At 38.4% G+C, this 20,482-nt stretch overlaps 1 protein-coding gene across 1 annotated transcript in view; it reads left to right on the top strand.

Annotated features, from left to right (window-relative positions):
- The first annotated feature begins 1,296 nt into the window (after positions 1–1,296).
- Positions 1,297–20,482, top strand: part of GALNT8 (polypeptide N-acetylgalactosaminyltransferase 8) — a 40,242-nt gene continuing 21,056 nt past the window's right edge. The window contains 3 exon segments of the mRNA XM_037064826.1: positions 1,297–1,558; positions 6,107–6,404; positions 16,428–16,588. Coding sequence (XP_036920721.1) covers positions 1,297–1,558; positions 6,107–6,404; positions 16,428–16,588 — 721 coding nt within the window.

Genomic DNA, 20,482 nt, shown 5'->3' with positions numbered 1-20,482 from the left:
AAATTTTGACTTCCCATAGGTTCCCATCCTAGAGGGAGTGAAGGAGGGGGCCCCTCATCATAGCTAGGGTTGAGGATGGAAGTCAAAATTCCCCACTTGGCCTTTGTAATGGGGTGGAGTTGGTACAACAGATTTTTCAGTGGTGTTGGCTGGCGTAGAATAGTTCTTACTGAATGTTCTCCACCTTGCGAGGCTGCCCCTTTCCTGTTCTTTGTGTAGAGACAACAAGATTTCCTTGGGGCTTTTATTGTCTTTACTTGTTGGCATTTACAGTTTGGTAACCTGTTTAGCATTCAATGTAGGATATATAGGCAAAAAGAAAACCCAAGGAACTCATTGCTGTGTTGTCCTTGGCTCCTGGATCTCTAGCTGGTCTGCCCTTTTTTCTCCACCTTTCAGAGTCTTCTCTTGTTTGTTTTATATATAGTCTCTAGGTATCTATACTATATAGTATCTATAGTATCTATATTTGCCCCTAGTGGGGAGGGATAGAGATAAGTGATCTACTCCATTTTGAATGAGACATGTATGTGATTATCTATTTTTAAATGTATTTTGACTCCAATTTGTAGGCAAGAGCATGGGAAAGACTGATGGAAAAATGTTATTTATCTATTTATTTAATGTTCAATTTGCTTTTTCTTTATTTTAATCTAAATGTCTGCCTCAGCTCTTGTCAATATATGTTGTATTTGGGAACCTACTAAAGAGTTCCAGAACCTGGGACAGGGTGTGAAATATGATTACAGAAGGACCCAACATTCGAGTGAGAACTTTAAACTTTCTGCTATGGGAAAAATTTCGTGTTTAATCCACAAGGATGACAATTAGATGATTTGTCCAAACACACAGTGAATATGAGGTGTGGGAGCTGGGTAAGGGTAGAGCTTCGGTGTGCAGCATTGTGCAGGTGACAGCAGAGGGAAGGGGTCAGTGAAGCAGGGCCGTCCCCTGGGGCTCACCTCTGGGGCCGCCTTTAGCGCATCTACCTGCTTCCTGGTGGAACCAACAAAAAAGTCTCAAGTTTGTTGAACTTCACTTCTGACACAGTGTGAGGTGTGCCCAGGTAACCTGCCAGTCACCAGGTGGCTGCCATGACATACTGCACACACCTGATACTGCTCAGGGAGAAGCCAGGCAGCTTATAGCAGCTTTCCAGTCAGGGAATGTCTGGTTCAGCAGGCAGGGTATCATCTGTGCATCCAGCAGAGATGGGGCTCAGCTGATTCTGATCTTTAGTTTGCCTGAGCAGTGACACACCCAGTCCTGCAGATATGGCAGAGTCAGAGACAGAGTATGATGCTCAGGAGACATGTCTGCAAAGTTGTCTATGCTGGGCTTACTCTGGTTATTACCTACTATCTCCTCCTGGTATTTTATAAAATAGTGGGTTTTTTAATAAATAAATAAATAAATAAATATTTATTTATTTAATAATCAACTTTACAAAAATTGATTCTGGTTAGTGTCCAAAAGGAGTTTTATTTGCCTCTCTCTGAATGGGATGGGATCGTGATAAAGAGACTGTTTCACTTGGAACTGGATTTGCAGCATATGAGTAAGTTCATAACACTAACTTGGAGGGGATTGTATGCCTGCGTGCCCGTGCATGAGTGTGGCATTTGTAGGAACACTTAGAAAAAAAGAAGTGTGGAGAAAAAGTGAGAGGTCACATTTTCACCTCTCAGTTGCTCAATTTATTATCTGACATTGAATTCTATGCCTCCAAATGGGCAGTAAGTATGGAGAATTAGGGGGAATCAGAGCAAACTGTTAAGGGGAGAAGAGCAGGGTGTCTTGATGAGTGGTGTGTGTGTACACTTGCACACACTCATAATCACAAATACACACATGCAGACAGGGAGTCTGAGGCTCAGATGAACACTCCCCGAGAGGCTCAGGGATATCTAGGCACAGCCCTGTCTTTAGGTCTTTGTGTGGTAGGGTAGATAAACAGCTGTGACAATCTCTTGGGCAAAGGCCTTACTTCCACTTTGCTGTGAGCTGCTATCAGGGACTACTGGGAGCTTGTCAGAGGACCTAAGATGGAATCCTGATATGACCATGATTACGGTGTGACTTGAAGCAAGTGCATATCTCTCTCAATTGCAGTTTCCTGGTGTGTAAGTGGCGACGATGAGATACCTACTTGATCTCACACAGTTGTGAAATGTATGCAGAAAGTGCTCTATAAATGTATGTGTGTCAAATTTTAACTTTTTTATTGATAAATTTTTTATCTCCTTTTTGCTCAATCCCTTGGCCTCCAACCTCCACCACCACTAGCTGTCATCCTGCTCTCCATCTATGAGTCTGTCTCCATTTTCCTTGTTCAGTTTGTTCAATAGATTCTTCATATGAGTAAAATCATATGGCATTTGTCTTTCTCTCACTGACTTATTTCACTTAGCATAATGCCCTCATGGTCCACCAAATGTAAACTTCTTCACATGAATTCTGGAGCTTGTTTTTGATTCTGGCTCTGACCCCTGTGAATTTTATGTGTCTTCATATCTGACTCTAGTGAGGGGAGGCAGTCATGTACCCCCTGATCCCAAGTGACAAGGCTTGAATGCTTGTGCCCCTGAAGGGACTTGAATGTGTGAGCAGGGAAGTGACTGCATAAATGTGTGGGTGTTGGTGTGTGGGAGCTGGAGTTGAAAGAAGAGTCTTTTAACAATGAGACCTGAGCATTGTCCATATTCAAAGCGAGGCAGAGGGATAGATGGGAGGACAGACAGGAATAGAAAAAGGAGGAAAGGAAATCAGGAAAAGGGAGAGAGAAAAGGGGGACAATAGAGGACCAAAGAGATAAGGACAAAAAAGGGAGCAAGGAATAAGGGTCCAGGGCAGGAGAATGAAAGAATGTATATGGAAACAAGAAGAGAAAAGGGAAAATGATAGGAGGGAGCACAGAGAAGGAATCAGAAAGCACCATAGTACCTTCTACATCCTCCCTCATAGGACTCCTCATATTTTATTGTGGTATGATTTTCTGGAAGAGCTGGTTTCATGGATGCCTCATAGAGTTTCTTACCACTTTATCCCCTGTGTCAGGCACATAGAAATTAAATGGTTGAGTAAATTCATGGATGAATGTAGGAAAAAGAGGACAGAAGACAGGCAGTCAGGGTGGAGGGAAGAGTGATACAGGACAAGAACATAGATGGCTGTCCACTCTGGAGTCCTGGTTTTGAGCATATAGGCTGAGTTGGGCATTCACTTGTGTATGTGCTCAGTGTAGCTTCACCCAAAGGATGCCTGTGTACCTGAGCAGTAACTGTCACTTCTTGGTATGGTACCCAGACCACACCAAGACTCTCTCACCCACCCCCAGGGCTCATCCACCTCTTACCTTAAAATAGTGGGAGTTCTGCCCGAAACCTGGCTCTTTTTTCCTCCAGCTGGAAACCAGTATGCCTCAGCTAGTCATCTGGAGCCATCAGGTGAACTCCCTTTCCTTCTGCAATGACCAGTTCCTGCTTTTCTTATTATTTTTGATGCTCCTCGTGTTTTATTCACTTTAAAATGATGTGGTGTCAGGGACTCCTTACCACCTGATGTGAATTTCAAAATGTCTTCTGGACCCTGTTTCCAGATCACAAATGTGCTCCTTTTCTGAAGGACTTCCTGAAATTGAAAGCTGTTCCACTATGAATTATCCTGGTTGCTCATTGCCTCTGAAGGCTGGAGGACATTATAGGTCAATAAGGATGTTTACACAAATTATGTAAACTGTCACACAGAACAAAAACAAAAAACACGGTGGTAATGGTATCCCTATTGTGAGAGGGTTTGCTGACCAATTTTCTGGAATCACCCCAGGGAGTCTTCAAGCCCCACCAGAATGATGACATTCGGTGTGTCCCCTTTGAGTCCTGGAAAGTCATGGGAATGGTCTAGGGACATTGTATTCAACCTGCTGAACTCAGCACTTACATCCTCAAATTGACTCTCGGGTTTCCAGGTCCAAACAATCTCCCACTGACAGCAATCAATAAATGAGAAAAATCAGATATCCTCCAAAGAACACAGGGAAATTTAAAGGAACAGAGAACTCAAGGCTACCCTATGTCTCCTGTATGCTTATACAGAAGAGTTTGAGTAAAAATGCTACTCAATTTGGAATATTTTTAAAATTCTGCTTTCACTTATATTTTCTACCTGAGCAAATATACAAGGTAGTCACATAAGCCTTCTTTGAAAGACCTACCATGAATTTTTCTTTCTGAGTTTTCTTCGACTCTTCTTTTCTTTGTCCTTAAACACTTCTAATTGATTCTCCTCCTTGGGCCAGCTTTATGCCACCTTCCAAACATGCCCTCATCTTAGTTGCAGGACTTTTCTGCTTCCTTTTAAGGGACTGTATACATAGCTGAAATTTAGCCCATGATCTGCTCACACAGTCATGTGCTGCGACCTGGGGCTGCATCCACCCAGAGGAAATTCGCATGACGAGACTGTCTGCTGGCCAACCTAGTGGGCCTGCACTGCAGTTATCCAACAAAGGGGTGATTCTTTTAACTTGCAAAAATGTACTACATGGCCTAGAGGGGATCCTATCAGTCTGGTTGTAATTTAGTGTAGGTTTAAGGGATGATTAGTGGGGAACTAAGTGGTGGAGCATCTTGATTACCATTTTGGGATTTAATGCTGATGAGTGTCATAATCAATATTGGGCCTGGGAAATATTAACGAGCTGTTGGTTTGGTTGCCATTGCAGAAAGGAGAGAGTCAGACAGCTGTGGTAATAGCTCTTTACTTTATTATGTAAACCTGGCTGCCCGCTAAGGTTTCTTTTGTAGACCTTCTGACAAGTTTTCTCACTCATTACAGACTTTGTAGTGGCTCCTGGTTCACAGCGTTTGTCCTTGCCCCCAATCCTGCTGCCACTGTAGGCCACTGCAATATCCTGTGGGTGACCCATTGAACACCTCTGCCTTTCCACCTACACAGTCCATTATGGCCATCCCACCTCACGCTTCTATGGTGCATTTTGAACTTTGTCATCATCCAGAACAGCTCACCTGTGAAATGACAAATTCATGCTGTGCTTTGCTGATCACAACCTACTGACTGTACAGCATACTCATTCAGTTTTCTCTGCAACAGTAGCATGTCTCCAACTTTTCCCTTGCCGTGATCTGCAACTCCATTGCACACCTGTTCTCTTGTACTCTCCTAAGAACCTCCCAACATCATGTGAAATCAATTGCCCATCTTCTCTGTGCCTTCACCCAAGGGCTGAGCACTGCTGGAAAAATTCCCATAACTGAGCAAATTCAAATTTACGGTCACTCCTCGGCCAGTCCTTTCCTAGACCCTCAGTGCTTCTGTGTGTCACATACCAGTTCTCACTCCCATTTCTATCATAACACTTTTAAGTTTTCCACTCTTCTCAGTATCCTTCCTCACCTCCTACCCCCAAAGCAGAGGAAACAGAGAAATCAGAGAAAATAGAATAATATCCAAGTTCGATTGTGTGCCAGGCACTGTCAGAAGCACTTCATAGGTGTCAATCCATACAGTTATCACAGCAACTCTCTGAGAAAGTTGGTAAATCTATGGCACCAAGTAGAGAAATACCGTGGCCAAGGTTATTCCAAGTTAGGAAGGGGTAACCACTGATAGTGTAGTACAGTTCTTCTCAAATTTTATTGTACAAGACTTACTCATTGATTTTGTTAGAAGTGCAGATTCTGGCATCTTTCCCTACCTCATGACCCTAAGATTATGATTTAGTTGATTCAGGGATAAGCCTGGATATCTGCATTTTAAAATGATCCAACAGCTGATTCGGATTAAGTGGTTCTTGGGCCTCATTCTGAACAGCATTAGCTATCCTTAATGTATGTCTCATATTGCATCTCTAGAGGAACTTTGAATGTGTGGGACTCAGGATGGCTAAGTCTTGATAGAGCTGATAGAGCTGAAAGAACACAGGTGTGTTCTAGTGCGTGCCTTGCCGGGACAGCCTGTGTGACTCTGTGGTTCCTCTGACATATTGCATCCTCCAGAACAGAGAGCTTATAAATTTTAGAATTTGGACAAGAAAACCTGTCAGTGAATTGGCTGAAATGTTTTCTTCCCTGCCTTTCATTTGCAGAAGAAAGTATGAAATTGGCTGTGAAGGAACAAGAAAACTTGGACAACACCCTGGAGAGGGTGAAAGATGAACAACACCCTGTTGGAAAGTCAGTGGATGCCAAGGCAAGTGAGACAAAGAAGAACAAACCCAGAGAGAAACTTTAACCAGGCTCACTGCTCTTCAGGCAGTAGGGTGAAGATCTTTCTGAGGCCCAGCAGAAAAAGGCCCACCATCTCTTCCAAGAGTTTGATTACAATGTTTACCTCAGTGACCAGCTGCCCCTGAATCGTTCCATCCCAGATGCACATCATTCCAGGTAAGGTGGGCCAAGGTTGGGCTTTCTAGGTGCTGCACTTTAATTTGAGGATGAGATTTGGGAGCAGTAAAAAGTCAAGGATTGAAAAGAGAGTAGGGGAAATGGGAAATTGGTGGGGAAGGGTTCAGGGTTTAGGAAGTTTTGGCAGGCTGACTGAAGAGAATTCTTGTGTTTTTATTTTATTTTCCAATTACAGCTTACATTAGATATTTTGTATTAGATTCAGGTGTACAGCATAGCGGTTGGATAATCATATTCTTTACAAAGTATTCCCCTCAATATTCCAGTACCCATCTGGCAACATACATAGTTATTACAACATTATTGACTATAATCTCTATGCTGTACTTTATATCCTTGTGACTATTTTGTAACTACCATTTGTATTTCTTCTTTTTCTTTAATCCTCACCCAAGGATGTATGTTTATTGCTTTTAGAGAGAGAGAAAGTAGGGGCGAAGAGAGATAAACATCCGTGTGAGACAAACATAGATCAGTTGCCTTTTGTATATGTCCCAACCAGGGATGGAATCCACAACCTAAGTCTGATCAAACCCACAACCTTTTGGATGATGCTCCAACCAACTGAGGCACCCAGACAGGGCCCAGTTTGTCCTTCTTAATTGCTTCACCTTTTTCACCCAGTCCTGCAACCCTCCTCCTTTCTGGCAACCACCATTCTGTTCTCTGTATCTATAGGTGTATTTCTTTTTTGTTTATTTATTTTGTTCTTTAGACTCCTCATCTAAGTGAAATCCTATGCTATTCGTCTTCCATTGATTGACTTATCTCACTTAGCACAATATCATCTTGGTCCATCTATGCTCTTACAAACAATAAGGTTTAGTTATTTCTTATAGCTAAGTGGCATTCCATTGTATATATGTGCCACATCTTTTTTTTTATCAGTTTGTCTATTAATAGACAGCTGGGTTGCTTCCATATCATGGCTATTGCAAATGATGCTGCAAACAAACACAAAGGTGCACTTTCGAATGATGCTGCAAACAAACAGAAAGGTGCACATCTTTCAAATTGGTTTTTTGAGTTTCTTCAAATATAAGTGAAGGCAATTCTGTTTTCAATTTTCTTTGAAGACCTTCCATACCATTTTTCATAGTGAAGGTACCACACTGCATTCCCACCAACGTTGCATAAGGGGTCTTTCTTCTCTGCATCTTTTCCAACAGTTCTTCTTTATTGATTTACTGATAATAGCAATTCTGACAGATGTGAGATAGTATCTCATTGTGGTTTGTTTGTTTATTTTTTTAAACTTTCAACCTCAGTTTACATTCAGTACCATTCCACACCAACTTCAGATATATAGGAAAGTGTCTGGAAAACCATTATTCTATAGAGTGGTCCCCTGGCTGCCCCAAGCATCCACCTGAACACATACCCCATTATCCTGACATTACTGACTATATTCTTCATGGTACAATCTACATCTCTGTGGCTTTTTTGCAACTAACAATTTGTCCTGCTTAATCCTTTCATTGTCGTTTTAATTTGCATTCCTCTGACGATTAGTGATTTGGAGCATCTTTTCATATGTCTATTGGCCATCTGTGTGTTTTCTTTGGAGAAGTGTCTATTTAGTAGTTCCTTTGCCCATTTTTTAGTTGGAATGTTTGTTTTTTTCTGGTGTTCTGTTGTATAAGTTCTTTACATAAATTTTGGACATTAACCCCCTTGTCAAATATATCGTTGACAAATATCTTCTCTATTCAGTAGGGTTTTTTCTCTTTTTTTTTTTGGTTTGGTTTTGTTGGTAGTTTCTTTGCTGTGCAAAAACTTTTTAGTTCGATGTAGTCCCATTTATTTATTTCTTCTTTTGTTTCCCTTGCCTGAGGAGACACATAAGAAAAAATATTGCTGTGAGAAATTACAGAGATTTTACTGCCTATGCTTTCTTCTAATATTTTTATGATTTCAAGTCTAACATTTAATTCTTTAAAACATTTTTAGTTTATTCTTGTGTATAGTGTAAGAAGGTGGTCTAGTTTAATTTTTTTTGCTAGTATCTATCCAATTTTCCCAACATCATTTATTGAATAGATTGTCTTTACCCCAATTTATAGTCTTTCCTCCTTTGTCAAATATTAATTGATTTAAAGGCTTGAATTTATTTCTGGGCTCTCTGTTCTGTTCCGTTGATCTATATTCTATATTGTCTGTTTTTATGCCAGTACCATGATGTTTGATTACTATAGCTTTGTAGTATAGTTTGATATTTTTATAATGCCATACTTTCAACTTTGTTCTTCTTTCTCAAGATTTTTGTGGCTATCCAGGTTCCAAATACATTTTTGGATTATTTATTCTGGTTCTGTGAAAAATGCCAGTGGTATTTTGATGGGAATGGTGTTGAATCTGTAGATTGTTTTGAGTAGTATAGACATTTTAATTATGTTAATTCTCCTTATCCATGAGCATGGTATGTGCTTCCCTTTATTTGTATCTTTTTCAATTTCTTTCTTCAATGTCTTATAGTTCTCCAAGTACAGATCTTTTTCCTATTTGGTTAAATTTATTCCTACATTTGTTGTTGTCGTTGTTGTTTGTTGTTGTTGTTGATTCAGTTGTAAATGGGGTTGCTTTTTTCATCGTTTCCCTTTCTGATGCTTCATTACTGGTGTAGAAAATGAAACAGATTTCTGAAATATTTACTTTGTATTTTGCTATTATACTGATTTCATTTATCAGTTCTAGTTGTTTTCTGGTGGAATCCTTTGGGTTCTCTAAATTACAGTATCATGTCATCTGCAAAAAATGACAGTTCTTCCTTTCCAATTTGAATGACTTTTTTCTTTTTCTTGTTTGATTACTCTGGCTAGGACTTCCAGTACTATGTTGAATAATAGTGGTGAGAACAGACATTCCTGTATTACTTCTGATCTTAAGGAAAACACTTTTAGTTTTTCCCCATTGAGTAGAATGTTAGCTGTGGGTTCGTCACATGTGGCTTCTATTATGTTGAGGTATGTTCAGTATATTTTTACTTTGCTGAATTTTTTGTCATAAATTTGTGCTGGATTTTGTCAAATCCTTTTTCTGAATCTATTAATATGATCATGTAACCTGGCAGCCAAGGAAAGTGGACTGGAATGTGCATGCATGAACAATGACAACCTCACTGCACTAGCCATTAGGGCAGTAGATGCCATTAAGTGAACATGTGTACTGCATGGCCATCACACTCAAAATGACTGAGCAAGTAGAGCAATGAATCCTCATCCAATATTGCATTAAGCTTGAACATTCTTCCATGGAAACTGTTCAGATGATTCAGAAGGCCACACCTATGGGCAACTGGTGATTGGCAGGTTCATCATTATAGTGCCCACTGATGCATCATGTCTCATGCAGAGTCTGTTTTTAGTGAAACATCAAATCACCTAGGTCACCCAACCCCTCTACAGCCTAGATTTGGTTCCCATCTGACTTCTGGCTTTTCCCCAAACTAAAATTGCCTTTGAAAGGAAAGAGATTTCAGACCATGGACGAGATTCAGGATAATATGACAGCACAGCTGATGGCAATTGGGAAAACTGTGTGAGGTTCCAAGGTGCCTACTTTGAAGGGGACTGAGGAGTCATTGTCCTATGCCTACTGTTTCTGTATCTTGTGTCTTCTTCAATAAATGTCTCTATTTTTCATATTACCTGGTTGGATGCTTTCTGGACAGACTCATATGATTTTTATCCTTCCTTTTATTTATGTGGTATATCACATTAATTGATTTGCAGATATTGTGTCAACCTTGAATCCCCAGAATAAGTCCCACTTGATCATGAGGCATGATCTTTCTAATGTATTGCTGGATTTGGTTTGGTAATATTTTGTTGAAGATTTTTGGATCTATATTTATCAAGAGTGTTGGTGTATAATTTACTTTCTTTCTAGTGTCTTTATCTGGTTTTGAAATTAATATAATACTGGCCATGTAAAATGAGTTTGGGAATCTTTCCTCCTCTTGAATTTTTGGAATAATTTGAGAAGAATAGGTGTTAATTCTTCTTTGAACATGTGGTAAAATTTACCTGTAAAGCCATCTGGTTGAGGACTTTTATTTGTTGGGAGTTTTTTATCATTATCATTTCTATTTCATTAGTTCTCATTTGTTCATATCTTCTGTTTCTTCTTGATTCTATTTTGGAAGACTGTGTGTTTCTAGGAATTTATCCATTTCTTACTTATTGTGCAATTTGTTGACATGTAGTTGTTCATAATATTTTCTTACAATTATTCATATTTCTGTGGTGTCATTTGTTACTTCTATTCTTTCATTTCTTATTTTAGTTATTTGGGTCTTCTCTCTCCTTTTCTTGATGAGTCAAATCAAAGGTTTATCCATCTTGTTTATCTTTTCAAAGAATCATCTCCTGGTTTTGTTGCTCTATTGTATTATTATTTTATACTCTATTTCTTTTATCTCCATTCTTTATTATTTCCTTCCTTCTATTTACTTTGAGCTCCCCCCACCCCCAGTTTCTTTAGGTGTAAGGTTAGATAGTTTATTTGAGATTTTTCTTGTTTCTTGAGATTTCCTCTCAACAAATAAAACTCACACTTTCACTGTGTCCAATAGATTTGGGGTTGTTATGTCTTCATTTTCACTTGTCTGAAGGTATCATTTTATTTCTTGATCTCATTTTCAGTCTATTCATTATTTAGTGGCATGTTATTCAACCTCCATGTGTTTGTATATTTTTCAATTTTTTTTCTTGTAGTCGATTTCTAGTTTCTTACCTATGTGATAAAGAAGACGGTTGATATTATTTCAAATGCAAATTTATTTAGACTTATTTTGTGTCTTAAAATATGGTCTACCCTAGAAAATGTTTCATATGCACTTAAAAATAATGTATATTCTGCTGGTTTGTGGTATAATGCTCTGAAAATATCAATTAAATCCATCTGGTCTAGTGTGTCATTTAAAGCTGCTGTTTCCTTGATTTTCTGTCTGGAAGATCTATCCATTGATATCAATGGGGGGTTAAAATCTCCTACTATGACTATTGATCCCTCCTTTAATGTTCATGAAGATTTGCTTTCTGTATTTAGATGCTCCTAAGTTGGGTAACTAATCCCTTTATCACATGTAATGCACTTCTTTGTCTCTTATTATAACCTTTGTTTTAAAGTCTAATTCGTCTGATGTAATAAATATTGCTACTCCAGTTTTTTATCACCATTTGCATGAAATACCTGTTTTTATCCTTCTACTTTCAGTCTGTGTGTGTCTTTCATTCTGAGGTGAGCCTCTTGCAGACAGCATCTGTATGGTCTTGTTTTCTTAATCATTCATCTACCCTATGTCTTTTGATTGGAGAACTTAATCTATTTACATTTAAAGTTCTTGATAAGTATGTATTTACTGCCATTTTATTTTATTTTATTTTATTTATTTATTTTAATTTTTTCAAATAATTTTTTTATTTAATTCTTGTTCAAGTACAGCCTTCTGTCTTATATTCCCAACCCTGCCTGCCCCCTGCCCCATGCTCCCCACCTCCCTCCCATTTGCCATTTTATTTTTCATAACTATGTTCTTCTTTTTTAAGAAGCTCCTTCAACATTTCCTGTAATACTGGTTTGGTAGTACTAAGCAGAGTCTTTGTTTTTAATCCATTTTATACTGGCAGCTCAAAAAAGGTAACTGATCCAAATATGTACAGACTCTTGGATATGTGCCAAAATGTCAAAAAAACATACACCCTTGAGAATTCTAATATGAGGGGTCTAATTCATAATTGTACAGATGAAGAAACCAAGGCTCAGGAAAAGGAAGAATTTGTGCAGGCCACACTGGAGTTACAGCTCTACTTCTTCCCCTGGTGTTTTCCTCCGATTCTCTGCTTGGATTTCTCTTTGTTATTAATTTTAACTCACAGAGGCTTCCCTCTCTTTCTTCTTCTGTTTTCCCTTTTTATTGCCTTTTCTTTTTCTGCTTCTCCTACTTTTTTTCATAAGTTTTAAAAATACTTGCGTTGAGATATAATTCAGATACCATATAATTCACCCATTAAAGTGTACAATTTCATGGGTTTTATTTATTCAAAGAACTCTGCATCATTGCCATAATCAAATTTAAACATTTTAAATTCTAAAAGAAATCCCATACCCATTAACAGCCGCTCCCTTTTACTCACAATTTCCTCAGTCCTTGGCAACCACTAGTTTACTTTTTGTCCATAAGGATTTGCCTCTTTTGGACATTTCATCTAAAGGGAATCGCGGAATATTGGGTCTTTTGTGCCTGGCTTTTCCTACTTAGCATAATGTTTTCGAGTGCCACTCATGTTATAGCAGGTGTCATATTTCATTCCTTTATTGTCAAATAACATTTTATTGTAGTGATATGCCATGTTATGTTTATCTCTTCATGATTTGATGGACATTTGTATTGTTTCCCCTTTTTGACTATTATGTTGCTGTGAACATTCATGTACAAGTTTTTGTGTGGACATATGTTTTCATTTGTCTTGGGAGTAGGAATAGAATTCCTAGGAATAGAATTTCTGAGTCATATGATAAGTCTGCAGTTAACCTTTCAAGGAACTGCCAGGCTGTTTTCCAAAGTTACTGCATCACTTTACATTTCCTCCAGCAGTGTATGGCAGTCCTAGTTTTTCCAGATTCTTCTCAACAATTCTTATTATCCATCTTTTGATAATAACCACCCTAATGGGTATGAAGTACTATATTGTTGTGGTTTTGATTTAAATTTCTCTGATGTCTAATGATGCTGAACATCTTTTCACATGCCCATTGGCCATATGTATACCTCCTTTGGAGAAATGTCTATTCAGAGACTTTGTCCTTTAAAAAATTGGTTTATCTGTCATTGTATTGTTGAGTTGCAAGTATTTTTTATATATTCTGGATAGAGGTTTCTATTAGACATATGATTCTCAAATGTTTTCTCCCCTGTGGGTTGTCTTTCACTTTTTGGATGGCTTTTTGATTCACAAAAGTTTTTAATTTTGATGATGTCCAATTTATCTGTTTCTTTTTTTCTTTGACTGCATTGACTTTTGGTGTTATACCTAAGAAACTATTGCTTAGTGCAAGGCCAATGATTTAATCAACTATGCCTAAATAATGAAGCCTCCACAGAAATCCATAAACTATGAGATTCAGAGAGTCTCTGGGTTGACGAACAAGAATCTATACATATGCCAGCAGTGTACTGTACCCCAGGCTCCACTAGGACAGATGCTTCTGTGCTTGGGACCCCTGTGGACCTGTGTATCTATCTGGCTATTCATTCATATCTTTTAATATCTTTTGTGATAAACTGGTGATCTAGTAAGTAAACTGATTTTCTGAGTTCTGTGAGACCCTTAGCAATTTAATCTAACCCCAACATAGGATCATGAGAATTTACAGCAGCAGTAGGTCAGAAACATAAGTAACAACCTGGACTTTTTGTGACTAGCCTCTGGAGTGGGTTGGGGGTAGTTTTGTGAGCCTGAGGCCATAACCTGTAGGATCTGATGACTTCAGGTAGACAGTGTCAGAACTGAGTTAAACTGTAGGACACCCTGTTTGGTGGCACAGAATTCTTTAATATGGGAAAACCCTATACACATCTGGTCACCATAATTTTCATTGTGAGTAGTGAGAAAGAAACAAACAGGAGGGTTTTTCTTTTTCACAAGTGCCAAGACAATTCATTAGGGAAATTAATAGTTTCTTCAACAATGTTATTGGGACAACTGGGGATTTACATACAAAAAAGATCAAGTTGGAATCCTGTATCACACATACATAAACAGTAACTCAAAATGGTCATATATTTAAATGTAAGAGGTAAAACCATAAAACTCTTGGAAGAATACATTATAAGAGAAAATTTTGACTATGGGTTAGACAGTGGTTTTTAGATATGATGCCAAAAGCATAGGAGATAAAAGAGAAGATGGAAAAGTTGAACATCCAAATGGAAAAAATATTTTGCTACAAATAATATAATAAAAAATGTAAAAAGAAACCCCTCACAGAATTAAAGAAATATTTGCAGGCCATATATCCAATAAGGTACTTGAATGTAGAATACATAAGTAACTCTTACTACTCAATAATAAAAAGACAAATAACTAAATTTAAAATAAACAAAGGACTTAGACATTGTCCTAAAGAACATATGCAAATGGCCAAACAAGCAATGAAAAGTTGCTCAACATCATTAATTATTACAGAAATGGAAATCAAAATCACAGTGAGATAATACTTCACATCCATTGGGATGACAATCATCAAAATGATGGAAAATGACAAATGTCCAAGATGTGGAGAAATTTGAATGCTCATTCATTACTGATAGCAATATAAAATGGTAAGCCACTTTGGAAAACAGTATGGCAGTTCAATGAATTGTTTGTTAAACAAAATTAATTTTAGACTATAATCAAGAATAGAAAGCATTGATTTGTGCAATAAACAGCTGCAGCCCAGAAGATACATTTATGTAGCAACCTAAATTGTATTCCACCAAGACAAAGGGCAAGTATCTTTTATAGCAAAAGTTCCATGCCCAGACTCTTAATTAGGTCCATTTTATGTGAATGAGGTATCCAAACTGTGCAATTCTGATTGGATAGGGCAGGTCTCAGTCTGTTGGGAGAAATACTAAACCAGAGTTTCCTTCCCTGCAGTGGTTGACTAAGATGGTGTGGACACACTGGGCATAGTGTGAAAGCTGGAAGCTGAGAGTTCAGTCTGAGGTTCTTCCCAGTGTACACAGTATGCAAGAAGCCCCTGTCAGCAAATGGCCACTAGGCTCTATTATTTGTAGAATTTGAGCCCTCAGTTGACCATAGGGAGTCCATCTCAGCAAGTAAATTCCTGCTTCGGGTTCACATCAAATGAATCTTTCTTTTCAGGGTCAACATGTTAAACACAGAGTTATCATATGATTTAGCAATTGCACTCTTAGGTATGTATGTAAGTGGAACAGAAACATACCAACACAAAAACTTGTTTAAGAGTGTTCACAGTGGCATTAACAGCCAAAAGTGGAAACCTTCTCATGTCCAATAACTTATAAATGGGTAAATGTGGCATATTCATGCAATGAGATATTATTCAATAATAAAAAAAGCAGTGAAATACTGATACATGCTGTAAAATTGATAAACCTTGAAAACATTATGTGAAGTGAAAGAAACTAGTCACAAAAGGTCACATATTGTGTATTTCTAATTATATAAAAAGTCCAGAATAGGCAATTCTACAGAGATAGAAAGTAAGTCACTAATCAGTGGTTGCCTGTGGCTGAGGTGCCTGGGAGTGGAATGGACTTGGAGAGAATTGGAGAATGACTGAAAATGGATATTGGATTTCTTTATAGTGTGGTGAAAGTGTTATAAAAATTGATTGGTGGTGATGTTTGGTCAAATCTGAATATTATTAAAAACACTGAATTGTTTACTTTTAATGGGTAAATTTTATCATATTTAAAATGTATGTCAGTAAAAATGTTAAAAAAAGAGTAAGCCAGTGCCTAGCATATGGTAAGCATTAATAAATGTAAACTACGATATTTAAAAATGCGTCAAGCACAATTCCTTGGATAGTTTGCTATCTCTCTGTAGTGATGAAGTAGAAGGTTGTGATGTCAAAAATGACTGAAGGTCTAAGAACACAGGGGAAGGGTGGTGGTAAAGACAGAAAGAAGGCATCTGGCAAGGAAGCTAATTTGGGGAGTGAGGAGAAATAGGAATTTCTGTTGGGGCATGTTGAATGTTCAAGTGGAAATGTCTACTGAAGAGTAATGAAAAAGAAATGGATTTTGTCCTTATAACAAGAGAATTTGGGATAAATTAATAGAAAATGAGCAAGAGAGAGTTTTCCATTCTAATGAGACTGGGGAGATGGCACGTTGATTAATACAATAACAATATGTATAGTGAGGCAATAGATTCACTATAGATAGTAATATACCTATATATTATTAAGCAATAGATAGTAATGTTTAAGTAATTTTTAAAAGTAAAAAATGGTCTCTTATAGGTGTCTTTAGAAGACATATCCCTCACAACTCCCATCCCTCAATGTCATCCTCATATTCATGAATGTCCAGTATACAATGGGCCATTGCTGGTATCATCAGTTGGACCCCCCCTTGAGATTGCTGAAGGAGATCATCTTGATGGACAATTTTAGCTAAAATGGTGAGCAGCTTGATCAAGGAATAGTAGTAAAAATGACCATTTATCAACTGTGCTAGGCTGGAAAGGGGCTTTAGCATAGAGTTTAGGACACTTTGGACTCCTCATATATGAAAAAGAAAGGAGTCATTTATTGATCCCTGTTTGCACTGGGCACATTAATCTTCACAAAGTCAACACAGAGGATCATCATTGCAATTGCACAGATGAGTTAATGAAGATAGACAGAACACATAGTGTGCCCAGATTTCGAGGCTGGTCAGTGGTAGAGCTGAGCCAAGCCCGGGACTGTGTGCCCAGGACTCCAAAGCCACCTGTGCCCTGTCTATGTACCATGCGAGAGGCCTGAGGGAGTAAAGTGGGGTCCAATGGAGAGTCTCAGACACTAAGATTGGATTCAATTCATTCCTTTTGAGGAAAAAAGCAATCTTCCAGGTATTTAAGCCCAGAGAAAAAAGGAGCTTTGGATGCTGAGACTCTTTACAGTGGCAATATCTTTTGCTGGCAGCGTGCCCCCTCCCCAGCCTGGTCTAACCCACCCAAGGAGGACACATGGAGAACTGGGAGGTAGTGGGTAAACCTGAGTCCTTGCTTTCTGGGGTTTCAGAATTCAAGTTCCCCGTTTATAAGCTCTGTGCTCTTGAGTAACTTAACTTCTCTATCCTCCAGTTTTCTTATTTGCAAAATATGGATGTTGATGATAAACTATTTTGTAGACTGTAATGAGAATTAAATGAGGTAACAATCATAGCTAATATAGTTTGTTCTTAGCACCTTACTTATATTAACTACTTTAACCATGAAAAAAATCCTATGGGGAAGGAGCCACTTCTTTGCTTAGTTCATGGATGCAAAAAACTAAGGCATAGTCTGGTCAAGGAACTTGCTTAACATCAAACAGCTGGTAAACAACAGAACTGAGATTTGACCATAAACTTCAGTGGCTAGAGCTAGAGCTAGCCACTGTCTTCATTGATATAACACATGGTTTACGAATAGCATTTAGCACACAGTACCCACTCAGCAAGTGTTAGATCTTAGTTTTATTAATTTGGGGTGTCAAACAGAAGAAATAGAATTCAGTCGTAAACCCACAGATTTGGGCTAGCAATAAGGGGGAAATTTCTAACAGTAAGGACTGTGGAATGGCAACCTGGGGGAGGCATAGTTGCTCCTTCTCTGAGCATCTTTTTTTTAAAAGATTTTATTTATTTATCTTAGATGGGAAGGGAAGGAGAGAGAGAGAGAGAGAGAGAGAGAGAGAGAGAGAGAGAAACATCAATGTATTATTGCCTCTCATTCATCCCCTGCCAGGAACCGGGAGCCGGGAACTGGCCTGCAACCCAGGCATGTGCCCTGACTGGGAATTGAGCTGCGATCATGTGGTTCACAGGCCTATGCTCAATCCACCAAGCTACACCAGCCAGGGCCTTCTCTGAGCATCTTTAAGTACCAGACAGGTTACTGCAGCTTCAAATTAGGGGCAATTCAACCTGAGAAGAAGAGACAAATGACTTCTTACACTTTCTCTTTTTGATTTCCAGACACTAAAAGCATTCTTTTTCATGGTTTAATACCTTCCTCTCTTGCCCTTCCAATATAATTGCACAAAAAATGGGAAGGTACAATTCCTAAGCAAAATCCACCAAAAAGCAAAGAAAAGAGAATGGCTGACAGCATTTATTTCTAGGGATGGAGATCAACATAAACTTTCACATTTGGTTTTTAAGCAAAAATGAGGAACTTAATGAGAAAGACCTCTGTTCTGGACACCTGAAGAGACCCTAGCTCCACTGCCTGCTTCTGAGATGACCTGAGGCAAGTCACTCACCTCTCTGGGCCTCAGCTTCTTTATGGGGCATATGCAGCGGCTAACCTGAAGGATCTCTGAATGTATCTTTTTCTATGAAAAAAATTAGTGACTCCATCAGTCAACATTCTATGAGGAGCAGATAAGAAGTAATTCAAGACTTTTTCACGTGGAACAATGAAATAAAAATATATGATTATAAACATAGGGTAAAAACATAACAAAACCCTCTATTGTTCTATACTGTGCCCATATCATATAACATATCCTTCTTATGTCGGTTGGGAACTCATTTATGTTTTCCATAGAGATATTTTATTTGGATGGGCACGGAAGAGGGAATTGTTAATCATTCTTTGACTTTTGTCACTGGGACAGGAATCAGCTTCTCTCTCATTAAGCATGGAAGCATTGGCTAGACTAAGCCTACACTTAACATAACTCAAAAATCTGTTTTGTATTAACTGAGAAAAGTAATTGGCGGTCTGTACCTTGCATACCACAAGAGAAACTTACTATTCATGTGACTTTGAGGGTAAGTCACTCAGCTACTTTATGCCCCCTTTTCCTCATCTGTGACCTGGGGGAAATAATAGCGCCTACCTGATAAGTCTATTCTAAGGATTAAATAACACATATCATATAACATCAAACACATATCATATTACATCAAACATATAATATCCTCAGAACAGGGCTTGCTCCCAGTAAATGTTAGCTAGCATTATTACTCCTTGTTTATCTCAGTATCATTTGAAGAACTGTTAGAATGCCACAACCAGGTATTAAAGGTGTATTTCCATCCTATTTTTCCCTAGATATAAAGCTTAATTTGCATCAGGCCAAATGTTTCAAGTGTCAACAGAGCTAACTTAAGTTTTTCAGAAATTAATTTAATGTAGGTGGAACCCTGTATTTTCTGTCCAATTCTGGACAAATTCATCAACCAACAACTATTTTTTGAGTTTTTACCATGTGCCAGGCATTAGACATGGAAGAGAATGTCAGTGATTTTAAAAGTTCCCATTTTAATTGATGAGGTAAGACAGACGTATGAAGACACTGCAGTGTATGAAAAGTAGTGTACCAAACTGAGTGAGCTGTCAGTGAGTGCAAGAAAGCCCAGAAATGGTTGGGATGACCTAGGAAGTCTTGCTGGAGGAGGGAGTCTTGGATTTGGACTTGAAAATTTGCTAGAATTTGAAAAGAAAAAAAAAAAAACAGAGGGAGACTGGTTGTGTGGGGAGGGGGAGATAGGGAGTGGAGAAAAAATGTGAGCAAAGATACAGAAGCTAGAAGCACCCTGAGTTGACCAGCCTGAAAGAAAAGATTCTGGGGGAAGTGTGGTGGTGGGGGCAGTACCAATTGGAGAGCAAGACTGAGAAAGGAGCATAGGTTTACTTTAGAAGATCCATAGAGCATCTTTAATTCATATGTTGGACTATAGGCATTATTTCTGACAGGGTGACTCAGAATCTACCAACTCATAGAATTTTGGGATTAGAAGGATATTGACATGTTATCCAGCCTTCTGTGTTTTTGGAAACAGAGATCCTCAAATGGTAAGTGACACAGAATTAGAGAGTGAGGGAACCCAAATTATAGTCTAGATATCCAGGGTCTATGGTAATCCCTCCTCTTTTCTTATTTTTTTTTCTTTTCTCTTTTTCATTCCCCTCTCCCTTCCCCTCCTCTCCCCTCCCCTCTTCTTTCCTTCCCTTTCCTTTACTGCCCCTGCCCCACTATTTTGGTTTCCAAATTTAAGTTTAATTCAAGGACTGATGCAAAATATTCTAGGTAGATGAGTTTTGATCCTCATCTTTCTTCTTTCTTTCATCCTGGTTTACCTGGCACTAACATAATTCCTAACTCTCTTCACTGTTAGCAGCTACATGTAACCTATCAAACAGATTATTCTTCAAATATTTTTTTAAAAAGGAACCTCAGATATTATGGTAATCTTGGTCTTGTTTCTTTTAAAAAATATTTTATTTACTTATTTATTTTTAGAGAGAGGGGAAGGGAAGGACAAAGAGTGGGAGAGAAACATCAGTGTGTGATTGCCTCTCATGTGTTCCCTACTGGGG

Source organism: Sturnira hondurensis, unplaced genomic scaffold, assembly GCF_014824575.4.
Source record: "Sturnira hondurensis isolate 20B ecotype Veracruz unplaced genomic scaffold, ASM1482457v3 Scaffold0015509, whole genome shotgun sequence".
NCBI lineage: Eukaryota > Metazoa > Chordata > Mammalia > Chiroptera > Phyllostomidae > Sturnira > Sturnira hondurensis.
The sequence above is the reverse complement of the archived record's forward strand: the minus strand, read 5'-3'. Positions and strand labels throughout refer to the sequence as shown.